The following is a 24,783-nucleotide window of genomic DNA, read 5'->3' on the forward strand; positions in this document are numbered from 1 at the left end:
TTTTATATTAATATCCTACGAAGCACCTAAATTTGAACATTACAATTGTTACAAACTTTTAAATATGACTTAAAACCTGTTTTCATCCCAGAACATTTCTATTCTACATAAATGGTGAATAAAGCTTATGGCTTATTATAGTTATATTTCCATTTGTACACAACAAATTAACTATGTTTGCAGCCATAATATGAATATAATTAGGTCCTTGAATATTTTCAGTTTTTGAAAGTTTTATATTTGAAATTTCCCAGGATTGTCGAGGGACGGTATACTTATTTGATAGTTAAAGTTGCAGACATAATTTTTTAAAATATAAAATGTGCTATAAATTATTTCAATGCTCAACTGTTTTGTGCGTTAGTGGCTGGTTATATGACAAAGGCTGCCCTGGTATTTCTGTAATTGCTGCTTCATATCGTAACACTTTAATATGCACCAGTCTGAATAAATAGTTATTTTGAGATACTTAATATTTTTGCAATTAATATTTTTCTGATTCAGATTGCAGAACATTTTTTCGTTCGTGTGGCTTTTCATATTTTACTCATCGCTGACATTATTTAAAATTTTCTTTGATAAATGTCACACAGTGCACACTGTTGTGTCATTTATTTTAAATCACCCGAATCATCAGTCCAGATCAGGAGCTGGTTAATTTCATGTACACATTTCAAAACGAGAAAAATCTGAACTCTATAAAAGCGTCTTTACTTCTGTCCACAAGGGGTCAGACTGAACAGGCTGATAAACTGTCATGCAGTATCATAGTTAGATTGATGGTTTTTTAAATGCATTTGTTTTCCTCAAGGAGTACTAGTCCACTTATAAACCCCTCTGACCTTCGTCTGCTTGTAGAGGTCCAGTCACATGTACTTTGTAACTTACTTCTCAATTCTTAATATTGGGATCACTCAAAAACTGTCCGGACTTCATGTACTACCAGTGATGCCCCAGAGTTCAGGCAGAGCCCAAATAAACAAAATAACATGATTTGAAGTGATTTTATTGACCATAATGAAAACAGACGATGGGTTAATTCAAACATAAACTGCTGCATATTTCACAGCCACTGACTTTCTCAGTAAGTTTTGCATCAAAAAGGATACAAGCAAGGCCACAAGGAATGTGTTGATACATTTTCAGAACATTGCCATTCTCTGTGAAATTCCTATAAACACTATTTACACTATGACAAAAACTCATTTTTTGGTACAGAGACAATTTAAGGCAATTTATACATTCTGGTCTGTCCTTCGATATCTACTCGGCACAATTATTAAAAGTCACTCAAAATGAACCATTGTAACATTTAGAAAATATATATAGAGCACTGATATGGGGACATATATCTGAGTAAAAACAAAATTAAAAACATTAGAAAAGAAAATCTCAGTGTGCCAAACATCTCACTCTGGAATTATCAGCAGTTTTCATTTAGTTTCTTGGGATTAGTTCACATTTTAGCGACAGAAAGTCCACGTTTATCTTCTGTTTCTGAATGTGTGCGATAAACTCCTGCAAATGCAGCTTTATTCAGGTCTGGTCAGGTCATTTACGTCATGGCCACAACTAGTCATCCAAGTTTTGACCTTTTGCAGTGAACCTCCCTTTCTGTACAACACCTCCCTGTAAATGTTTTATTGTTGAAATCTACTGTAGTCTTTGATTGATTTATTTTTAAACTAAATTAAGCTTACTTGAATTGTCGTTAAGGTGTCATCCCTTTATGTAATGTTTTAAAAGTGCAGTCCTTTCAAATTGGTTTAAACGTGACTAATTAAGTGGTTTAGTTTTATAGTCAACAAACATTTCATGTGGTCATCAATAATACCTCAGTTGAACTGTAATGTATAGTATATATTATCTTTGTGCACTATTACAAGGAAATCACTTGAATCAAATGTTTACTAACTGCTATGATATTGATATGGTAAATATACATAATCGCTTCAAACAGAATCAAGAAGAAAAATAACAATCCTTCCAGTTTGAATTTTAAATATAATTTGTTGATTGTCATCATTTATGCAACCTGATATTACCACCAAGTGCTCTGTGAGTACACCTGACCGTGACTGATCATAAATGTAAAAACACTGTTCATGAGAGGGTTCTAACGAACACGCTCTGCTCAAACAAATCAAAAAAGTAAGCAAAGTGTGACAACATGAGTTTCACTTGGAAAGGCCATCGTCCTGACCGGAGAGGGCAACTGTGTGTGTGTTCATGCGACAACTAAGATAAGGAATGGGTAAGTACGTACTGCTACACTAGACTGCCTGGCCAGGACACCACAGTCAGTGTAACTTTATTCTTCTGAAGCTTGAGCATTGGGATGAGAGATGAGTTGTTCATTCCCACAGTTGTGGCTCCATTCACTGCCACAATCTCATCACCGCACCTGGACGGAACAAAGACCATTAACATTCTGTACTGGAGGCGAAAAAAAAAGATATCAGGACCCGATGACGTAATATTGGAGTCAAACAGGTTTCAACTTACTTGAGACGTCCGTCAAAGTGCGCAGGTGTTCCAGGCACGATGGTTTTAATGAAGAAGGGCTGTTGTCCATGACTCTCCTCGTAGCCGCCCACGATACTGAAGCCCCAGCTCTCGTTGTTGGTCTTCTGTAGGACAATGTCCCGGCACCAGTGCAGGTGGCTAAAGACAAGGTCAAAGTCAGACCGAACTTAAAAACCAGGTAAAGCAGGGGAACAGAAATGAGGAGGTTTGCTCTACCTTGGTAAACCCAACCAGTGAGTCCACAGTGGTGTCCAGTTAAGGCAGTCATTCGCCGGGTCGTCCATGCGCTCCTCTTCGTCCTTGTTGCCAGCTTCGGTGTCTTCCTCCAAGTTTTCAGAGAGCGTCTGGATGACACGCAGTACGACCTGGGACTGAGCCGTCTGAGCCTTCAGCACGGAAACGGCCTCACTGTAGGTCAGCTGGGTCAAATCCACACCATTGATGCTCAGCAGAACATCACCTGGAGAGCACAGGTCATGTTGACTTAGAGAGTATTTCAGTTTATAATTCATTCAGGAATGTCAAATCTTTTATTAAAATAAACATTTTAATGCTTCATTTGACATTAACCCAAGTCAAATGCTAAATTGATAAAAATAACTTTAAATCTATCTAAATTGTTTGTGTCTCTCTAGAATAGTTCTCCATTCTGGACTCAGGTTAGATACAGTGTGTCTTGGTCACAGCAGCACACAAGATGACAGCGCACACATGTAATACCATGTAACACCCACATAGGAAACCACCGGAAAGCTTAACAGGAAGTGGTTACCAGGTATTAAAACTATTTTTTTAAATCTGGAGACATGACTGTACGATCCATCCGAGCTAAAAGCTCTGGCTTTAGCAGTATCATGCATTATGTCATAGGAGGTGGAGACGAGCTGCAAGGAAGAAGAAGGTGTGGACTAATGATATCCTACAACAACCACAGCTTTGTCATCACAAGGAAATGTTTCTGTCAAGTCTGAACGCCCTGCCAATGCTTAGCTGTTACACGTTATGACGATAAATAGATACGCTCAGACCTTTTCATATTTTCAGTACTCGTCACTCTGAACGTGTCAGAACTGCAGCAATAAAAACATCATCAACCAACAAAAATGTGCAGCTGTGGTGCGTTGTGCTTACAATATTTAAAGATGGACAAAAAAAACTTCTAGTTCTTTGTGTGGGAATAGGAGACCAACGATACAAAAACAAGTAAAGATTTCTATAAAAGGTCAGATGAAACTTTTTACCTGCTTTGATGGTGCCATCTCGGTGCAAACAGCCAACAGGCTGCACACTGGTGATGTAAACGGGCAGCCGGCTGCGACAATCCCTCCCCCCAGCAATGGTGATACCCAGAGAAAGCCGAGGCTCCTTCTTCAGACTCACAGTCTTTTCTTGACAGGAAAACCCACCAGGGGGGTCCTATATGAAGAATGAGATTTATCAGTATCAATACACAAGTTACCCATCAATAAATCAATGGGTAAAAGAGGCTGGCCTCAATCACCATGTTGCTCAAATCTTCATAGGACTGTGGACGTGTCCTTATCAAAGTGGTTTGGTTTTTTAAACGATGATTAAAACAGAATTGATCCGTGGCCACATTAGTGTTTCAGTCTCGACATCCACACACCACCATAAATACAAATCACATGTCCATCTATGCCCTGGAGTAATCGTTGTTGTGGATTACTCTTAGAAAGGCTTTCCTCCTGCACATGTCAGCAGCATTACTGTAGGCAGTATTATCAAATGAAGACATTAGCTCGATAACAGCCCATACCAAAGACAACAAACTAAGCAGAACTTGCTGTCAAGGGTCCATGTAGTTGTCTACCTGATCGTTAAGGCTCATCGGTTTAACTTTACATAATAATCATATGGACTTGGTGATTCAGTGACCAAGAAGACGGAAATCGTGAAGCAAATGTGTGCCGTTTCTGAATCCTTTCAGTGTTGTTTTCACCCTTTTTGAGTTGTATTATTGTTTGTTTGTATGTCTATGTGTGGACCCCAGGAAGAATAGTCTTCCCATGGTGAAGACTAATGGGGATCCTTTTTAAATAAACAAATAAACATGAGACTGCAGCAGACACATTTAAAAACTAAAACTGGAGCGGATCAAAAATGTTTCTGTCTCAGGGTCAAACTCACCAGAATAGTGTACACCAGGCATAACTATAAAGATAGTTTATTTTTTCATCATGTAACTGCACTACTATGGATATAAAAATATTATTTTGCCTATATATTCTTTATCTTATATCAACATACAAAACACATCCGAGTCTGTGGGGTCTTTACACAGATCTAATCTAAGCACCTCCAGAATCCTTTGACCTAATTGATCCCTCTGAGAACCACTTGTAGAAACAAATGTGAAACATTTGAGATGGAGCTGAGAGGTATGGGTGGAGGCAACGTGTGAGGATCAACACACAACTCTTGTAGTGTAAAAGATGTGTGGAAAATGACAACTTCAACCAGCCTCCTTGTTGCTCTCTGGAGTCTGTAAACTGTCATAAGGGAAGCTCGGGGGAGGTGGAGGTTCTTCCTCTCCACAGCAGGGAACTGCCCCCCTCCACACACAGAAAGACGAAAAGCCTCGACTCTGCAGGCAAAAGCTAACTGTTACCAGCTTTGATCCTCTGCCTTCCAAAGAAACAACCAAAAAAAACAACAAGACAGTGGCCCCGTAGCGGCACAGTGAGCAGCACCCCAGGCCTTTTGATCAGGACAAAGGAAGGCCCCGGAGAAGAGCTTTCATCTACGCTCACCAATGCAGGTGTCTGCTCTCAAAGCTTCGCACCCCCAACTTGCTGTTCTTCGTGACAGTTTATGGTACAACCAAGCAGAGGTAGTACTGAGGAAAAAACGCATCTCTATTTAGAGATATGTCACAAGTTAGCTTTTGGGACTGTTGCAGAAATTATTGGATTCAATTGTGCCAAACCTGAAAATGTCCATCACATTAAATTCAATTTTTATTTTATTTTATATAGCGTCTATCAGAACAGAAGTTGTCTCTAGGCGCTTTCCAGAGACCCAGAACATGATCCCCTAGCAAATATTACATAAACATAACATGACCAACAACTGTAGTGGCCACATGCATGACAGTGAGAACAGGAAGCAGAGGGTTGTTTTCTTAATAGCAGGGGAAAAATACAAAGAACAACAGCTAAGTGTTGAAAAACTTAGTCAAATGCGACCAGAGATCTCATTGCTTGGACTGACAATAAGAATTAGGACAGAAATATTTACGGCTGCTACACTCACTCACACAAACATCTCAAAACGTGCCTGCGCAAAACCTAAGAATTCTGCCAGGGGCTCACAATAAAACTGAAACTGCGTGTGTGTGTGTGGTGTATGTAATATATATATATATATATATATATATACGTACAAAAAATAAAAAAAATAAAAAGAATAATAAAAATCCACTTTTGCTGGATGTAAACAAATATCCCCACACTACAAAAGATGACCATTTAGATGACAGTTACAAAAAATAAAAAAATATTGGAGTGAAAGTGGTGGGTGTGGTGTTCTTCAGAAGTTGGCATTCAAGAAAAGACCCCCGACATGCGGACAAATTTGTCCCAAAACTTTGAACATATGAATGAGAAGCAGTATTCCACATTACCTTCATGTAGGTGGACTGACGCCTGAAATACTGTGGCTCAGGTGCTTTCCTGGCTGCTCTGCTGCTTCCTCCTTCCTCCAGGGTTTCCGCAGGTCTCATTACCACAAAGTTCACACGCACCTCACTGGACTAAAACACACAGGAGAAAAGTAAAACAATTTTTTAGAAATTATAAAACTGTTGAAAACTTTATGATCTCTTTCTGACATTTGAACTGAAGTTTTGTACCACGTAATTTCTGAACTTTTGATCCTTTTGCTACCTGTTGTTCATAAAAATGTCAGGACATTATTATAAGCGCTATATAAATAAAATTGATTATTATTATTATTATTATTATTATATTATTATCATTCATTATCCATTTAACAAAATGTGAAATCTATTTAAGACAGTTTATATAAATGCTGCTTGCTGAGGTGTCTGTAGCATTATCAGTCCATTGTACACTGTAATGATAGTTTGTAGGATTTGTTGATGCCTTGACCTGTCTACAACATCATGTCACCAGCATTTTGTCTCTGGTAGAATGTTATTAAACTTGTATTTATGCTGCTGAGAGTTTAATCTGGTCAGATTTGTGTTGAGGTCGAGGCCTTTTCAAGCGCACTGTGCTCTGGAGAGCAAAGCAGCATCTGGTGTAGCGTAGGTCACTTATGTAATGGAAAACTGAATCTGTATTGTAGCTGTATTCCATTGTTTATGTAAAAATCAGACTACAGATGGTAGAAAACAAATCAATTAGAGCAGACTAAGAAGCAGCTTCTCAACTTTTGGAAAGTCAATTTTTTGAATTGTCTTTTTGTCTTCTTCCCTAGATGGCTTGAAAAACAGGACAAAAGAAATGTAAGGCTTTTTAGAAACCCAAATGTATAATATATGTAAATCAATGATTGCACTAGCATAAATAAGTAGTGAAAGCACATAACTATACAACTATTACAATTAGGAATTATGAAATTTATCATAATTATAAAAAAACAAAAAAAACTTTGCGATTTCATTTATAAGCATCTGAAACTCCAAGATACAAGGAATTGGTATGACTGGTTGCTACCCTGTTTAAAGGCACTGGGAAACAGTTTTCTCCTTACTGTTGCAGACAAGGTCTTCATGTTTTGTTTTTTAGAATTAACTTCAGAGATGTCAAACATCTTGAGCCAAGTACTGGCTCACAGAGGTATTATTTCTGGTCATTTTGCCAAGTCCTACATTTAAACAAAAAGAAAAAAAAAAAAAGGATGATAAGACTTGCTAGAGGGTTGAGGATTTAACGATGTGATGAGAATAATTATTGCCAAAAATGTGCCATGATTGAGCCCGGTCTTTCTTTCATTTAGTAATACACTTGTAAAGATTCTCCTAAGCTTTCTTTTTCTTTGATCTTGTGGCGAGTTTTGTTCATCATTTCTACAAATTCTTTAACTCTACTCCACTTCACACTTGTATTATAACTGCAATTATTATGTCAAACAAGAAGACAAGGCATGCATAAGAGCTTTTTCTGTAGATACTGCAATTAAATCAATCTATATAATAACTTTCAATGATGACAATTATCATGTAGTAAAAAATTACATATTTTTGACAGTTATAATTCAAAGGAAAATCATGGTGTTCCAAGCAGATATCAATTTAACACCAATAGGAGCATAGATGCAAATAAATGAACAGGGAAAATTTAAACATATGCCATTTTTTGAAAAAGAAAAAGAAATCATCAGTCAAGAGGTTTAGCCCTGATCATTAAAGCGATAACACCCACTTAATAATGTCTTTGGACCTCTACCTGTATGATCTGTGCAGCACTCTCAGGTGTACCATGCCGCAGGTCTTGGCCATTGATAGCCAACACTTTATCATTGTTCCGCAGTTTTCCATCTTTGGCTGCCAAGCCACCAGACAGCAAGTCCAGAATAAAAACTCCACTCTCATCAGACTTGCGAATGAGTTTGATGCCGAGTGGCTCTGTGCGGTGACTCTTCATCAGGGTCACATGCAGGACTGGGCTGTAGCTGTGATTAGATGAAGTGTTGCCATGGGGACCGTGGGAGGGCTGTGAGGCAGCTGAAGCGGAAGGGTGATGATCAGACCGTTGATCCCTTAATTTGAAACCTTTCTCCTGCATGACAGTGAGCCTGACAACTGAAGACTGCCGCAGGACTCCAATGGCCTGGGCATGGGGAACTGATGCCAAACTGATGTCATTCACCTGGAAACATTACACCACGGGACAAAAAAAACACACAAAAAAACAAACAAAAAAAAACTATCACTGGAAGGGCAAGCAAACAAACAAAATACTGAAGGTGTATTGGACAGTACTTTAGAGAAAGACTTTTTTAGATAACGTATAACACTGACATTAATATATTATCCCGAAGGATAATTGTGTTATCATTTGGTGCAAGTTTATATAATCTTTGTATCTGACTGTAGTATCTGAATTTGCTTATCAATCTATCTTGTCGTTCTTTCCTTGTAACTTTAATAAAAAAAATCTTAGCTACAAGTCAGCTACAAACTATCACAAAAAATAAAAACTTGGGAGAGAAATGTTGAGTTTAGGAGCTTAGTGACCATATCTCCTACATTCACAACAAAACCTGCAGCTAGTGTTCCACATCCTGAAAAAATGTGCTGTTGGCTCACAAGTTTGTTGCCTCTTTTTTTTTTTTATAAACAGGGGTTGGAATCAACTGGGTTTAGAGGAGAAGCTATATTTCAAAAGAGATACTTTAGCTGAAGTCTATTAGTTCAGTTTACAGCAGCAACACATTCCAGGACGACTGAAGGTTAGAGGTCCAAGGAGGGGGACGCTGCAGGAACAGTGGAGATTACTACTTCATAAGCACTGTATGTATTCCGTACTTCCACTGTTCTCTGTGTAAACGCCAAGACAATTTAGTAATGATCAAGATCAAAACCAAAAATTAGGTCTAAATACATAATGATCCAAAATAAAAAATACTGAGACTTACAAAAAACGTCATATTTGCTTCTCAAACCCTCTCAATGCAAAGTGTAGTTGAGTCAGTCAATGAGGTCAGTGACAGCAACCAGATAATTTGCTACCTCTCACATGACGCATTTGTGCTGGTAACCACACCTTGTTACCATGGAACTTAAACGTGTTTATCTTGAATATCTACTTTCCCCATTCCCAGGAGAAAGCCTGTGTTTACAATACTATAAGAATGCAGCTTCAAGGTTTATATGCAAAACCGTGGCACGCTATGCTTCCATCCGGAATAAGCTTAATGAAGGAGAGACTTGACTTCTTAGGAAATATAATCCTAGCCTTTTCTACTATTTCACCTCCAAGATATGATCCCCTGGGGCCAGTCTGCCATCATGAGCTGCTATTGAGTCCCGAATAATCTCCTGGATGACTATGTTTCCAAGCGGTGTGTCTTTCCCTCCCACAATGCGAAGGCCCAGCTCCTCCTCTGGTTCATCTCTGGACAGTTGCACCACATTGGCCTCGGCCACCAAACTAGACCTCAGGGGGGTGTTGTCTGAAATAGAGGACAAGAGCAGAAATTTAAAAAAATATTATATGTGTAAGGCGATTTTGGTGAATATTTTCCACACGACAAAGAATTACCATAATTGTTTTATTAAAAATAAAAAAAAAAAAAAAAACCTTATTGGAAAACTTCTCTCTCAAAAAAAAAAAGAAAGGCAGTTTAAAGATAAAAATTACTGAAGAAAAAAATAAATCAGTTGCAAAATGATTCACGTTATAGACAGAAACATCGTCTCAGTGTCAGAGTGGCTGTTCTTCTTAATAGATAAAGCCGTTAGCCGTGGAATTTTTATATTCAGAATCCCGGTAATTTGAGCCAACACAGGATAACTAAACTGCTTCTCCTGCATTCATACAGTATGTACAAGGCAGGAACGCAGAGTTCCTGACTTGTTGAACTCAGTCTATTACCAATGCAAGACAGTTAACTATTATTTTAGGTTGCTAAATTCCACAAAAAAATGCAACATGCTAATTATGAAAGGCTGAGGTTTCAAAAGGTTGGCTAAAGTCCTCCAATGTGAAAAATTTAGCTTATAAAGTCAAAGAGGAAGACACAGGAACCAAAACAACAGACTCAGGGTTTGTTTTTCAGAAATTACATATGTTATTATTATCAAAGAACGCCAGAGATAATTAGAAATAATGGACAAAACTGTAAGAATATGGATGGATGACAAGTCCCTGTCAATGTTTAAAAATGTTGGATTCACTGCATGTTTGAACATCTTGAGCTGTGTAGTTTCCCAGGTTGGAAATATATCTCAGAGATTGCTATCTCCAAACTGTCAGTAGACTGAACATGTTTCATGTCAGTGCAGACAAGACATTTCACAACAAATATTTGGATTCAAATATGATGTAAAAATTACAACAGTATCTTTCTTTCTTTATATATATATATATATATATATATATATATATATATATATATATATATAAATAAAACATGTTTCTAAAGGAGAAAAATAAGACTATCAAGTATTTTATTCGACTGAGTCCAACAGTCCTACAATGTTTGAATCATTGACATTCAACCGATACTACAGTACTGCTTGAATGTCAATACTGCACAGCAGTGTGCTAAACCTCTGTTTACTGTCCAGCACTGGCTGCTATTCATGCACACTCACTTCCCATTTCACCTCAACTCAAAGCAGTTACATAATCTGGTTTATATTTAGCTTGTTTTCAGTGATGGATATCACATGTTCACAGCAAATAGCCAAATTAGTGCATTGTCACTGTAAGAAGTAGAAAAATAAATAAAATAAAAATCTGACCCAAGCATCTACGACTGTTCTTTAGAACATTGCTGATTAAATCTTAGGCATGCTTATGTAATAACCTTAAAGTTATGGTAGCATTTTATGGGTAATTCCCATACACAGAGAACTAACTTATGCGACACAAGAGTATAGTAGATCTCAACTCTTAATAATCACAGTAAGACCATTTTTGTGCTCTTCAACAATTCCCTCTCCCCTCACACTGTCCACATAATTATTCACATGCTTGCGCAAACTCCTCAGCACTGTTACCGATAGTGCTACTCCCTTTTCGGTCTTACCAGCCAACAGCAACAAATTTAATCTAAGCGGGGATGATAACGGCATGACAAGAAAACCTCTAGGTGGACAGTTTTTATCCGCATCTAGGCAACTGTGTTCCAGCGGACTTTGACTCATGGTGCAGATGAGTTGCTTTAAAAATTATTAACATACCAAAACTGGCTGGTTAAAACATCTGTGAACTTGTACATTTTCCTACAGCAAAAATGATGATTCACTAGTGTTAGACAAAATCAAACCCTTGAGGCTAAAACGAGCAATTCCTTTGTATGTCTTGACAATCTCACCAGTAAAGAAGCCTTTTCCATTACACCTGGATCCCTCAACATGCATTATTCATAGTCAGTTTAACACACAAACCTCCTGTTGCAACACATTCTGAAGACGATGAGATCTTATTAAATATCATGTTTGGACAAGAAACTGATTTGTAGGAGTGTGTGGCTTTTGCATTGCTATTGGGATGATGAAATTACTTCATACCATCCTCACTTTCCTCATACGCTGGATTAATCAGACCAGGCTCAGGCTGATCCCGGGTGTGATTTCGACCCAGCGTTGCTGAGTGTTTAGCATCTCCAGACATCTCGCCATCACACTTGCGTCCTTTTAATTCATTCCACGATGGCCTCTTCCTCTTCTCCGCTTCTTCCCTCAGCCTTCTAAAAACAGGACATCTGAGGAAAGACAGAAATAGGAAGACCAGAGAACAATGATTTTATTTTTAGAAACAATAAGTGAATATCAAACTATAAATAAACAAAAAGGCTGTGCTAAATGTGTCATAAGGCAATGTGGTTTGGTAATGGATGAAAACAAAGCAGGAGGGATCAAAACTGGATGAGTGTATTTTGAGATGACAAAGAGATGAAAAGCAAAGCACTATGCAGATGAGAAGACATTTTCACTGCAATGCAGGGTGTCTGGTGTGACAGATTGAGTCTGATTAAGTCAGTTGGAGACAGCGCTGTGACCGCTGCTCGTGCCTGAACTTTGTATTCTCATTATTTGCACAGAGAAGTTGCAGCAGGGCAACCTCTCACATCTAACTGCGTCACATCTGACCACAGGGGTGATTAGCACCACACAGGCCATGGGAAATATGACCAGCACCTTATCTTGAGCCTGGTACAAGCCTGTGTGTCGGCAATAGAAAAACAACACGAGGAGACAAAGTGTTGATGACAGTGTAAGACACAGTAAGACCTCTACACTTGAAATTTGATGCAATGTTTAATATTTTATGCCAGGTTTAAGTCACATAGAGATTATTACTAAATAAAATCTCAAATTAGTCATATTCTCCACTTCTACTCTTTTCTGTTACATAGACAAACTAATTGAAAAATATTTGACAGTAAATATTTTTTATATATTTATTTTAAATTGAGAACATTTGATTTTTAAAGTAAGACCTGACCAGTGAAACTCAAGACTTGAGAGAGGGGGTACTTTCTTTTTAACATCTTCAACATACAGGTGAACCTAACAAAATACAAATTCACTCATTGAAAATTGTGAAAATATGGACGGAAAATCTTAATGTGTGAACTTGACATATGATAACCCGCTGCTCATCATTTTAAATGTGGAAAGTTAAAGACCAAATCATATTTTCTTGACTAAAACTGTTTTGGCAGACTTGCAGCGCCCCACAGAGATCCTTACCTGTTGTGAAGGTGAGGCTGCAGTTCACATCGCTGCAACTGCTGCTGGCACTCTTCATAGTGGGGACACATCACAGTCAACTTGTCCAGCAGGTTCCTTACCAGCAGGCTAGAGGGACGGCACTGATGCAACTGTAAACGCCGTCGGTCCACGGGACAGAAGTCCTGGTCTTTCAAAAAGTTGCTGAGGCAATGAAAGCAATAAGTGTGTCCACATGGAGTATCCATAGGTTTGAGTAGGGGTTGTAGGCAGATGTGGCAAACCAGCTCATCATCCACCTCATCCTGGTACTCGTAGAGGTGAGTGTCCTGACCCTCGTGCTGCTGTCCACACTCTTTACACACACGTGCCCATGACAGACCTGCAGTGCTGCTGCTGCTGTTGCTAGCAACTTTGGTTTCCGTTGTAGCCATTGTTTGCAGGAGTTCAGTCCAAAGTTTCTGTCAGAAAAAGAACAGTGTCCTCTTTTCTCCAAAAACTTAAGCCAGTATTTTCCAGAAGGCTATGCCTGTATTTTTCTAATGCCGAACGTGCTTAAAAAGTGAAATAAGGATCTTCAGTCAGCAATGCCATCTTCCAGTCTTCATCTGGATTTTCTGCGGAGAGAGAAACATAATAAGGTCCATGGTAGTAGTCTGACTGTTCCTATGCATACTGGCCAGCCCCACAGGAAGTCACAAATCCACAAAACAGCAGCAATATGGCAGCAAGCTACAGCTGCTTCCTCTCAGCAAGTTTCCTGAGGGACAAAAGGAATTCTCATCTCATCCGATCCCATGCTTTTTACAGAAAGCCTCTAAACTATCTGAAATGAGGTGGAAGAAAGCAGACTAAAGTGAAAGCGCTGCTTATGTAAGGAACAAGGGAATCGCACTACGTGAGTCAAAGAATTCTGAATTAACTAAGCAGAAATGCAAAACCCTTGACTAATGACCTTTCAGCACCCGAGCGGCAGTGGTCTCCATGCCTTTGTGCGGCTCCTAATCTCCTTTAGACTCTGTCTCATGGAGAGAGAACTGATTAGGAATGCATTCTGCAGAGAAACTTGTGGACACATACTCGACGGAAATGTCTTGAAGAAAGTACCATCACGAAAAAAAAACAAACAAAAAAACTCCCCCCAAAAAACAAAGAGAACTTGTGAGATTTCATCCCCTAATGTGGAGGGAATTAGAGGACAACAAACAGTAAACTTTCAGGTCAGTCAGTACTTTTGAAATACTCATCACCATTATCTAAATTTGTTGTGTGATGATGTGTCATAATTTCATAAAACCTTGAACTCTTAAGAGGCTTAGTCATGCCTCTCAAATACTATTAAAAAAACAACCTAGTAACCACCTTGAGAAGCACAACCTTGTCCTGAGCACATGGAGGGGGTATAGGAGGATATTCTCTTTCACACAGCAGAATATGAAATAAAAGCCATCACAATGAAGTCACATCCTTCAGCCCCCTCATCTCTGTGACCCCAATCCAAAAAATTGGAAAAAAAAGAAGACTGCTTAACTCTCAGTGTTATAGAAGCAACTCACCAGAGATATCTTTGTTGTCAAGCAGCCAGCAGCTACTTGCACGCAAACACGAGAGTCGAGCAGCCGCCTGAATGAAACCGGAGCCCTACCTCCCCAGCGGTAACACACCATCAGAATAATGCCTGTGTGTGAGACTCTGTGTGTGTATATGCACATATTTCTGTGCACTGGTCTGGATGTGTATGAGCTGCAACCCTACCGGTGGGTGGTGGTGGTTGTGGGAGAGGGGGGAGTTGCTACCCAGAATGATAGGACAAGAGAAATGTACCTTCTGCCTCTGTTAGTGCCAATGACTATGTATGTGTGCATCTGTGTGCAAACTAAGACTGCTGATCTTGCACTACCTCAGGTGAAAGACTGTCAGTAGATGAACGATTGATTGCAAATACTAAAGGCCCAGTTACAAATTTGTGCACACAACTTTCCATATGCATACAGATAAGCCTTCTCCTTTTCGTTTCTTTTCCACAGGCAATACCGATTCCTGTAATAGATAGGGGTCATGGATCCTGTAGCACATAGATGGCACTTTTCCACTACTACCTACTCAGCCCGGCTCGCCTCCACTCGGTTTGGCGCTTTCCCAATAGGGGTCCAACCGTGCCGAGTAGATAGTTTTTCTGTAGCTACTCTGTCGAGGTTGTAAGCGGCTGAGTCGGGCTGTATCTGACGTCATCACACTACAGGCCACCGATTGGTCGGGGGGTTGGAGTCAGACGTCTGAGTCAGGATGTGACATCAGCAAAAAAGCAACTCTGACAGCGGTTTCTTGTTGATTTTATTCGACAGGCCAAGGCAGCACAAAAGTCTGTTGCGTGATCCAACTCTGAGGTGCAGATGTTCAAAATAAACCTGGTGGCTGAGGAGAGAATTAAAAAGGGATCTAGATGGGGCAATAACGAACGACATGATCCACCAGGAGCTCTGTCACTTCATAGCTGCTCGCGGCTACCAACGGACTTTTCAGCCGAGACAAACTAAAAAAATATAAAAAAACGTCGCCGCTTCGAGCTTCTCTCACTCTCATTTTTTAAATTGATATCACATATTTCATCTCCTCCAGGTTCTACATCTTTAGTGTTGTTGTCTTCTTAGTTTAGATCACACAATCAAATACATCACAGCAGCTTCGATCCAAGCCGCCTACTTCTGCTCCAGGTGCTGAATTGTAATGGAAAAGAAACTAGGCCAAGTTGAGTCAAGCCAAGCTGAGTAGGTACTAGTGGAAAAGTGCCAAGAGAAGAGAGAAGCACAGTAGAAACAAGCCTGTGTTTCATTTATATTGAAATCACACCACCAAGTGAGTGCAAGAATGTGAAAATCATAGAAAAACACAGTACAATGATGTGGGGGAAAAAGCACTACGGCAGCCCAGTCACTTATCAAATTTTACGTTTAAAAATTTTACACCCACCAAATTATTCTAACTCTTCATAGCAAAAAGTTACTCATTTTCATTTTAATATTGGAGATATGCAGTTGTGCTCTGAGAAAAGCCCCAAAATTATTTGACTAGACTCAACACATTCCCTTATTAAAAACAAGAAGACTGCTTCACACGAATGGCATGCAGCAAACCTAGCAAGGGCAGGCATTGCCTGGCTTACCGTGTATGAGGTTTTCTGACCCTGAAGCCATCAGATCAGATACGAATCAACGCTTTTCATCTCCAAACTAAACCACAGCCCTGTTGCACCATATTTCCCAGGGATACAACATGAAATAAAAGCAGGTGCTCCTCTTTCTTAGGAGCCTTTGTGTGAGTTGGAGACACTATTAAAAAGGCCATGCTGTAGTAGACGCAACATAGTTACATGAGTTGTTGCAATTTTTCAATAGATAGCTTTCTGATTTGAATCTTTGCTGTTTTTTTTTCAGTAGATGTTTAACAAATCAGCCACAACAAAATCCACAAACTCTTGTTTTTTTCTCCCCACAAGTATATAATCCCTTTCAAATGCCATTTAACTCTCCTTGATTTTCTGACAGCCATGTTGATTAGTAAACCATTTTTCATCTCTTCAATTTTTGAGATGAGACCAGAAACGCCCAGGTCTGCAAAAAACCCCTGTGCAGCTCTCCCCATGATGTTTTGCGGTTCTCGAATTGCACGTATTGAACAGAACTCATTTTGATAATAAAACCTTTCAATGTTGTGTTTTAAGCAAAAACGTTGAACATTTAATCGTCTTATCTCATCATTTAAAAGTGGCATGCCCTTTTATTTAATTTTTTTTTTTTTTACAATTAGGCAACATGCTTCGGTCAAAATACCACAGGATTACAGCGTTAGGGCATGAGTTTACAGTTTTCTTTTCAGCCACTGTCTTTAGAAAGTGGAGTGACCCCTAAACTCCACCCTTCTCCACAGTGAGGTGTGCCCGTTTTCAAATCACCGCTTTGTGCTGTATGACTTTGCTTTTCTGTTAAAGAAAAGGTAAACCATGCCCACTCTTGTAGCACCAAATGCCAAAATGTAATTGAACACTAATACAGGCACCATTATTTTTCTATAAAAACATAATTCATTATTTCATCATAAGGCCAACTTTTCTTATTGAAGGTTTTGACTTATCAGATGAAATGTACATGAAAGCAAAAAAAATAAACAAAATTACCAAGAACGAATCTTTAGAAAAAACAACGAGGCAAAAGGCAGGGTAAATTATGATGAACAGCACATTATAGTCAATACAACCAGCCTCCATAAGGGAGCACTTCCATATGAAAAGACTTGCAATCATGTGATAGCATAAGCTTTCAAGGGAAATATGTGTGGCCCAACAGTGTTCTCCAGTCTCCTAGGAGATTACCGGAGGTGGCATTTCTTCAAAGCAGGATCGAATCCCTTGCTTTGATGGCTGATATGAGTGAGTCACATGCACTGCTGCCACGGCCTCAATGAATACAGGTGAGGCCAGTCTTAGATGGTAATTTATCCAAACAATGAGGAAGACGCGTGTGTCTGGTATTACTAATGGAAATAACTACTCCTCATGACACGGAAAGCTATTCAGATGCCTACTCAGATCCAGCACTGAATAATTCTCAATCATAAGGCTCTTACAATCACATTATCATTTAAGAAATACATAAACAACCTTAGTGGTGTGTGGGATGAAAATGTGTTGAGCCAAGTAATTGATATGTAAAAATATATGCTTTGGTTTGCCTCAGATGTTAGATTCTTTAAGTCACCTTAGACAAGATGTTGCATGCAAGTGTTTTGTCATGCATGGCTGTAATTTGACAGATGACTGTTGTCTACAAATTGTTATTTGTGTATGTCTAGAAATAAATAGGCATTGCTCATTTCTCTGAGAAACCCCAAGCTGCTCAAACTCAGTCTCTCCTTCTCACAGGTGCAGAATGCAGTTAGTGGTAGTCTGCATTAGTTACACAATACTTATGGGTTGTTGAGGGTTTCTCTACCTGTCCCATTTACAATAGAATTCCACCTATTTTGACAGTGTGAATATCATGCATCTGCTATAGTAACAAGACGCAAAGTGCTCTGCTCCACATGCAATCACCAATATTTGCTTTGTAAGGAAACACCTCGGACAAATCCAGCCATCCAAGAATCAGTGAGGGATTTTTTAATCTTTGAACTTGGGTTTAATTTTCTCTCACACCACTTTGATTAGCTTGAGGCACCAAAAACATGAATAGGAAAAGATCACAGTGTGGGTTAATATACACTGTTGTGCAATATAAACCAATATATATATATATAGCATATATTTGTATTATTATTTTTTTTTTGAGGGAGTGATTTGCAACTAACTTCATTTCGAAAACATTAATATATGCCCTCATAACAGCTTGAAAAACACACCCAGGAAGTTGATGGTTTAACATTATAAATCTGGTATTTCCAAACTGGATAGAACTTGGTGACTTTTAAAAACACTCAGCATTTGTTGATGTTTAACAATTCAACTTTAAAAACTTTAACTATATTCTCCAGTTACATGCAACATCCACTGCAGAAGTTGCACAAAAGGTGGAAAATTTTGGTCAGATCAAAAGGTGCCGTTATCTGAAGGAAATGAGTAAAGTGAACTTATTTTGCAACTCCAGTGCAAAACGGTTTCTTTTAAAAGATTAGTGATGTGATTACACAGTCGTAAACAAACAATGGGACCCATTTCAGTGAATTCCTTCCCATCTTCTATCGTGTTCAATAATAAGACACATGTAGAAGAAAAACTTTAACTTTTTATAAATACCAAGACTTAACAATTGTTTACTCATTAATGTGACCTCATCTCCATGCAAGTCACAATCTGACTTATCTGTCTAAGCTGATAACATAAAACAGTTTAAATCCCTATGTATTTATCCACCAAGCAATGAAGGCTGTATAAAGCCTGGGGACATTTTGTCAAATATGATTTACAGAATCTTGTGAATGGCATTAGTTCCCATCAGATGCTTCGTTTAGTTGCACAATTTTAGCAGACCTAATCTAATTTTGAGACACTCATTACTCACCGTATGAGACACACCTCGTACACCTAGTGATGACTGTATGTTTATATTTTCTAATAACTGACACTGATATTAAATGAGGATTGGTGTTTGCTGTAATTAAAATCACATTTTTGCAATGCAAGTACTATAGAAACATCTTTTTCTCCATTTTTTTTGATGGGGTTTGTTATTCTGATAACAGTTGACAGTTGAATACATCAGTATTGGCCCCAATATTAGAACAGGTCTGACCAATCTCCGATCCAAACTTGAGATATATCACAAAGAAATCTTCCCATTTGTTCAGATTTCTTATGTAAAACACATAAACAGGGATTTACCTTGCGGTAATTTTTACAAATACGGATGGGTTCTTTTTCACTCTTTCATGACTGACATTGGATGGACCGTAGCCATTCAGCAATCCCAAAATGTCCTACCGTAGCAAGTTTGTTGTACAGAGGAACTACAGTGTTTATAGCCAAGTGTCCTGCAATGCCAGGTTTCAGAGCAACCTCAAATCCAATAATGTTTCAATGGACTTCAAAAAGCAGAATGTTTACAAGCACCACCAACTTGGTTGGATTTGTCTGGTTACGAGTTTACCCAAAGGCTTAAAAATCATGTTACAACTAAATCTAATCTACATGGTTAAAATATCTTTTTTTTTTTTTTTTTAAACACAGAATTGTTTATCCACAGCTTCCACAGGTTGACATAATGTCTATGTATGAGTCAGAGCCTGATTTTCTATGCCATTCTCACATTTAACTTCTTGCCAGCCTGATCGGCTGTGAGTAAGTTGGCGCGGTTTAGCAGTGGTCCAGCGCCAAAATAGACTTGACGCCTATCTCTAGAGCAGACACTTCAGAGACATTTCAAAATCATGTTACATCCTGTGCGACCAGCATCACTGACTAAAATGGAGGAGATTCACAGTGGCTGATGTGACACTGCTGTTCCCCGTCATGTGGGACTTAAGCTTCAGTCGCAGACACACACTCAAAATAGAAAATGCCTCTACATACCCCACAAGAACAGAGAAATATGTTCTTGCTACCAGGACTGCGAGAATAAAAAAAAAAAAAGACACCGCCCCTGCTTCTCACGGACTTGATTTGGGTGTTTTTGCTGCCTGCTCTTGACACATCATCTGACTAGAACTGTTTTTTGTGTGGTGTCCAAGAACTGTTATGTGATTGGTTAAAAATTTGAGGTGGGCATGAATAATGTGAAAAAGCATAAACATCATCCCAGCTTTTCCACTGAACTAGGGGGCGTATGCCGCTTCTCCTTCATCAACTCAAAAACTGCCATTGTCACGGTCCGGTTGCTGTGTCGTTGTTTTTGTACGTGTGCTGTACTGGGAAGGTCCTGTGAGGACTTCCAGGAGTTTTGAACTAGACTTTCTCATGAAGTATCAAGTGTCTCAGCCAGGACAAACTTTATTCTTGCCATTTTGAGAATATGAACACATTTCTCTATTCTTCTGGTATACGTATAACAATCTTTACTGCTCATATTGTGATCTCATATCTGGTATAAACAAATATTTGATTGAAATCTATTTCAAGCATACAAAAAAAATTTTTTTTTAACAAAACAAAAAAGAATACAAATAAACAGTCATTAAACAAAATCAAAAGGGAAATAAACCTTCATGCCCGAAAAGGGGTAGGAGGAAGTAAAAAACTTATTGGGTCTTACCCTTTGTTTCTATTTCCATTTCGCTTGAAAAAATAAAAAAAAAAATAATAATAATGATATACATATACAATATATATATATATATATATATATATATATATATACACACACACATACACACACAACATATATATACACACATACCTTATCATAAACAATATAATAATTATATATACAATTTTATATACGTACATTATGCTGAATCCCCACACAATCACTACCTCATGTCTTCTCTTCTCTGTATTTGGCAAAAATCATTTCTTTGTTTTTGCTTTTGAACCTGTAGATGTTTGGACATTGTTTCAGCTCCTTACTCAGACTGTTCCATAGCCTCACACCACTGTTTGAAATGCAAAATGTTTTGCTTGTAGTTCTACATGACTGTAATTTAAAATTAATTGGTTCCCTTAATTCATATCTCCCCTGTCTTTCCTGAAACATTTGCTGTATTTGTCCGGGTAAAGAGTTAATATGAACAGTGCCTGGCAGTCACAAGTACCATTCATCTTTATTTTATATAAGATAAAAGAAACCCGCTCTCATGAAGCTCAGGTACAGACTTCCCTAAAATAAATATAGTACCAAGCGTTGCCCTCCACAAAGTTAATATTTTATACTTGAAAAGCCACTCAGTTCAGACACGAGGGCATTTGCAATAAGTTTTCCCTCCTGCCAGGATGTATTTGGTTGTTTGCTACCATAAATAACTCACTGTCCCCCTTTGACAAGCCAGTGCTCCTGATCTCTCCGCCACCGTGACAGATCCAGATGACAGAAAAGGCAATAAAAGGGCAGAGACAGCAGCTGGTTAGTGAGCAGGTAGGGTCGTGACGACACGGCTTCACCTCCTGCTGCCGCACACCTGGACAACACAAACTCACTTTCCAGGCAATAGGTGACCGCTCGTACCTCACCGAAACACCTTACCGCCGACAATGCCTTCGCTACGAGCAGGAAAGTCGTATCATGGCGCTCGTTCACAGAGGCGAGCAGTATTTTCCGGAGTCGACACCGAAACTTGTCTTACCTGTGTGAAGGTTGTTTCCCGGAAGCGGCTAGCGCCTCGCTAGCACGGACCACGAGCCCCTGGATAATAGAAACACCTTTAAAAACGGCTTTTCAAACTCCACCCGTCCACATTCCCCCGCCGTGTCATTGTTCCTCCCGCACAGCCGTCTCAGGTGGAGCTCCGGCTTCCCCGGTGTCGAGCAAACACACCTATGTGAGCAGGAGGACGTCCGTCCGCGCAGGTGTGCGCACAACCCACACGCTGTTTCCCCACCGCTCATAAAGCCGGATTTATGGTTCCGCGTTACATCGACGCAGAGACTACGGCGTAGGGTACGCGGCGACGCGTTCCCTACGCCGTAGGCTCTGCGTTAGTGTAACGCGGAACCATAAATGTAATAATATTATCCCGTTTACAGAGGAGCTCCACACTCCAAAGGCTTTAGTTAGTAGGACCCGCCCAGGAAACCTGTCTCAGTTTATCCAAATTAATTTCAAAAGCTGGGGGTTGAGTCACTTTCAGCCACAGAACTGTTATAATATTTGTAATTTTGTTCACTTTATTGTCATTGTTTTTTTTTAATGTTTTTTTTTATTAACATTATTTCTCCTTACAGCATGTTTGTGCATCAAGTAATACAAGTTTGTGCAAAGAATACCTGTATTATAATTTAAGAAAAAGCAAAAATAAAAGAAAACAAATAAAACAAATAAAATCAACAAAAAAAATAAAAAAAAATAAAATTGCATGTATGAGAACACATGCCAGCATATGCTTCCAAGAAAAAAGGAAAAAGACAAATAATAATAAAATAATTCTGAACACAATAAGGAAACACATCTGATATAATTTTTTTTCTTTTGTTTTTAATATTTTTTTTATTAACATTATTTCTCATTACAACATGTTTGTGCATCAAGTAATACAAGTTTGTGCAAAGAATACCTGTATTATAATTTAAGAAAAAGCAAAAACAAAAGAAAACAAATAAAACAAATAAAATCAACAAAAAAAATAAGAAATTGCATGTACATATGAGAACACATGCCAGCATATGCTTCCAAGAAAAAAGAAAAAAGACAAATAATAATAAAATAATTCTGAACACAATAAGGAAACACATCTAATATACATGTAAACAGGATAACAATGACTTCAGTCAAATGATTTAGAAGGCACTTATTAAAAATAACAGGTCACAAACATGTCAAATGCAAGAAGGATTATTCACACACACAAAAACAACACTTCCCATCCCACCCTCCACCCACCTCCCTTTTATGGCTCTCTATTTCCTTTCATTCATATACCTACACAGGCTATATACACCTACACATCCACACACAAATGTACTTATAAATCTACATACTGCAATACTAATGAAGATCTAATAATATTATCCGTGTAGTACAGAGTCTAAAGATGGATTTGGTCCAGGAAGAGTCATCTCACCGTGGTCAACTAAGTCCAGAGAAGGCAGAATATCCATAAAGGGCCCCCAAATTTTCTGGAAGGTTCCAGGTTTCTTTCTTACATTGTATAATATGTTCTCAGGAGTACAGTAAGACACAAGCTCATTAATCCAGTGCCTCAGTGATGGACAAGCTTCAGATTTGCAATTAATTAGAATGCCTGTATTGTCATTGTTAGCAGAAAGATTAAAACACCATGAAGAAAATTAGTCTTGACACCAGTCAGGCCAAATTGTGGATGTTGTTAATATTTTGTTAAGTTTAAAAAATAAGCTACTACTAAAACTTATCTCCTAGAACTGTGAAAAATAGTTAATCTTCAACAATTAAACTTCACGTTGAAGCCGACTTGAAAGTAACAAAATACGAAGTTCTTCAACCGACCACTGGAGAGTGGCTTCAGAAGGGAGTCAATCCCCACTGACCCTCAACCTAAAATGTCATGTTCACCACGCCAGATGAATTTATATAAAGCAATAGATTTATTTATAATATGGGCCGTAGACTTTTGATTGGTCAGCTAATCAATTGTTGGTTCCTCATCAGTTAATGTACTGCTACGAAGCTTAGCGAACCTTGTACTAACCAGGTGGCACCAGAATGCAGCGACCATTCCTGATTTCATTGCAGAGACGATATCTGAAACAGGATATTCTGTTGTGAATGTTGGCCAACCGCTCTGCAGCTCCTCAGGTGTGGATCGGCTGAAGGAACTGATAGCCACTGCTAACTTTGATTGACATAAGGTGGGTGTGTTCCAGCCCGCTTCCCCAGCCCCTGTTTGTTTTAGCTATTTGCACGATTTCCTTAATATGAGGTGATCAGACTTGATCCAACATTTGAGCACAAAACAGGTGTGTTTCTTTTATTTATGATGACTTTTTCTCTGATAGCTCAAATTCGGCTGCTTGTTTTTTGCATCCTGTGCATTATGTTATCATTTTAAGGTTGTTATTTCCTTACAAGCTATTTTATTATAACAAAATATTTTAAAGTAATTTGCAGTTTAATTGAATAGATTAACAAATAATGATAATTATCTGTAAAGCCGTGTCTTGGAAATGCTTGTTTTATACATGTATTTTTCACAAAAATGTTTGAGAATTGTTTATTTTCATAAAAACAGTGAAAAATTCAGCAAGACTAGCTGGATAAATATTCCTCTTCATCATCAACATAAATTTGTATATTTTAGCTCCAGAGCTTCCTCTACTCCTCAATCCTCATCTGCACCTTCTTGCCTCAGAGAACAACAACGAAACAAATTCACAACACAATCCAGGCACCTCTTGGTTCCAACATTCACCAGCCCTGTGCGTTTGCTCCCTCTCTTTCTTCCTCTTTCATGGTCCGCAAATTACATGTGTGTCATTCAGACAGTCTGCACTGCCAGGTAGATTTGAGCAAATACTGCTGGTATTAAAATGGAGAAACCAAAGGGAGCTTGCTTCCTTTTTTCAGCTAACAAATCATATTGTTATATTACTGTGTCTGGGGGGGCACGGGGGTTAATTCATCATTTTAATACATTTGTTTTTTTATTATTTATTCTGTCTTGAGCTCTAGGAAGATATTCAGATCACATTGAATATAACCAAGTGTATGTTATAGCTTCACAGACTGTTTTGTGTCCAAGTGAAAACTTCA

The 24,783-nt window shown here is 38.6% G+C and overlaps 1 protein-coding gene across 3 annotated transcripts; it reads right to left on the reverse strand.

Annotated features, from left to right (window-relative positions):
• Window positions 1-990: 990 nt before the first annotated feature.
• On the reverse strand, window positions 991-21,938 carry lnx2b (ligand of numb-protein X 2b). 3 transcript variants are annotated; one of them, XM_061725526.1, is made up of 11 exons: window positions 21,874-21,932; window positions 21,683-21,741; window positions 12,938-13,533; window positions 11,753-11,946; window positions 9,488-9,687; window positions 7,959-8,381; window positions 6,170-6,298; window positions 3,768-3,942; window positions 2,743-2,986; window positions 2,506-2,664; window positions 991-2,404 (listed from the first exon to the last, which is right to left on the reverse strand). In XM_061725526.1, exons 3-11 carry the CDS (start codon window positions 13,348-13,350, stop codon window positions 2,269-2,271), a joined length of 2,073 nt encoding a protein of 690 aa, XP_061581510.1. In that variant the 5' UTR covers window positions 13,351-13,533; window positions 21,683-21,741; window positions 21,874-21,932; the 3' UTR covers window positions 991-2,268. The 3 variants fall into 3 exon arrangements, with proteins under 3 accessions (XP_061581510.1, XP_061581512.1, XP_061581511.1); XM_061725528.1 differs by having other exon boundaries at window positions 11,762-11,946; window positions 21,683-21,938; XM_061725527.1 differs by lacking the exons at window positions 21,683-21,741; window positions 21,874-21,932 and adding an exon at window positions 14,473-14,579.
• Window positions 21,939-24,783: the final 2,845 nt, after the last annotated feature.

This window comes from Cololabis saira, chromosome 7 (genome assembly GCF_033807715.1).
Source record: "Cololabis saira isolate AMF1-May2022 chromosome 7, fColSai1.1, whole genome shotgun sequence".
Taxonomy (NCBI): Eukaryota; Metazoa; Chordata; class Actinopteri; order Beloniformes; family Belonidae; genus Cololabis; species Cololabis saira.

What these genes read in the sequence shown, in the direction of transcription:
- lnx2b (XM_061725526.1), bottom strand. Translation starts at nt 13,350, where the DNA reads ATGGCTACAACGGAAACCAAAGTTGCTAGCAACAGCAGCAGCAGCACT. An exon ending in GTATGAGGAAAGTGAGGATG is followed by an intron (nt 9,688 to 11,752) that starts GTATGAAGTAAT and finishes CCTCTATTTCAG; the next exon opens with ACAACACCCCCCTGAGGTCT. An exon ending in CACTTTGACGGACGTCTCAA is followed by an intron (nt 2,405 to 2,505) that starts GTAAGTTGAAAC and finishes TGTTCCGTCCAG; the next exon opens with GTGCGGTGATGAGATTGTGG.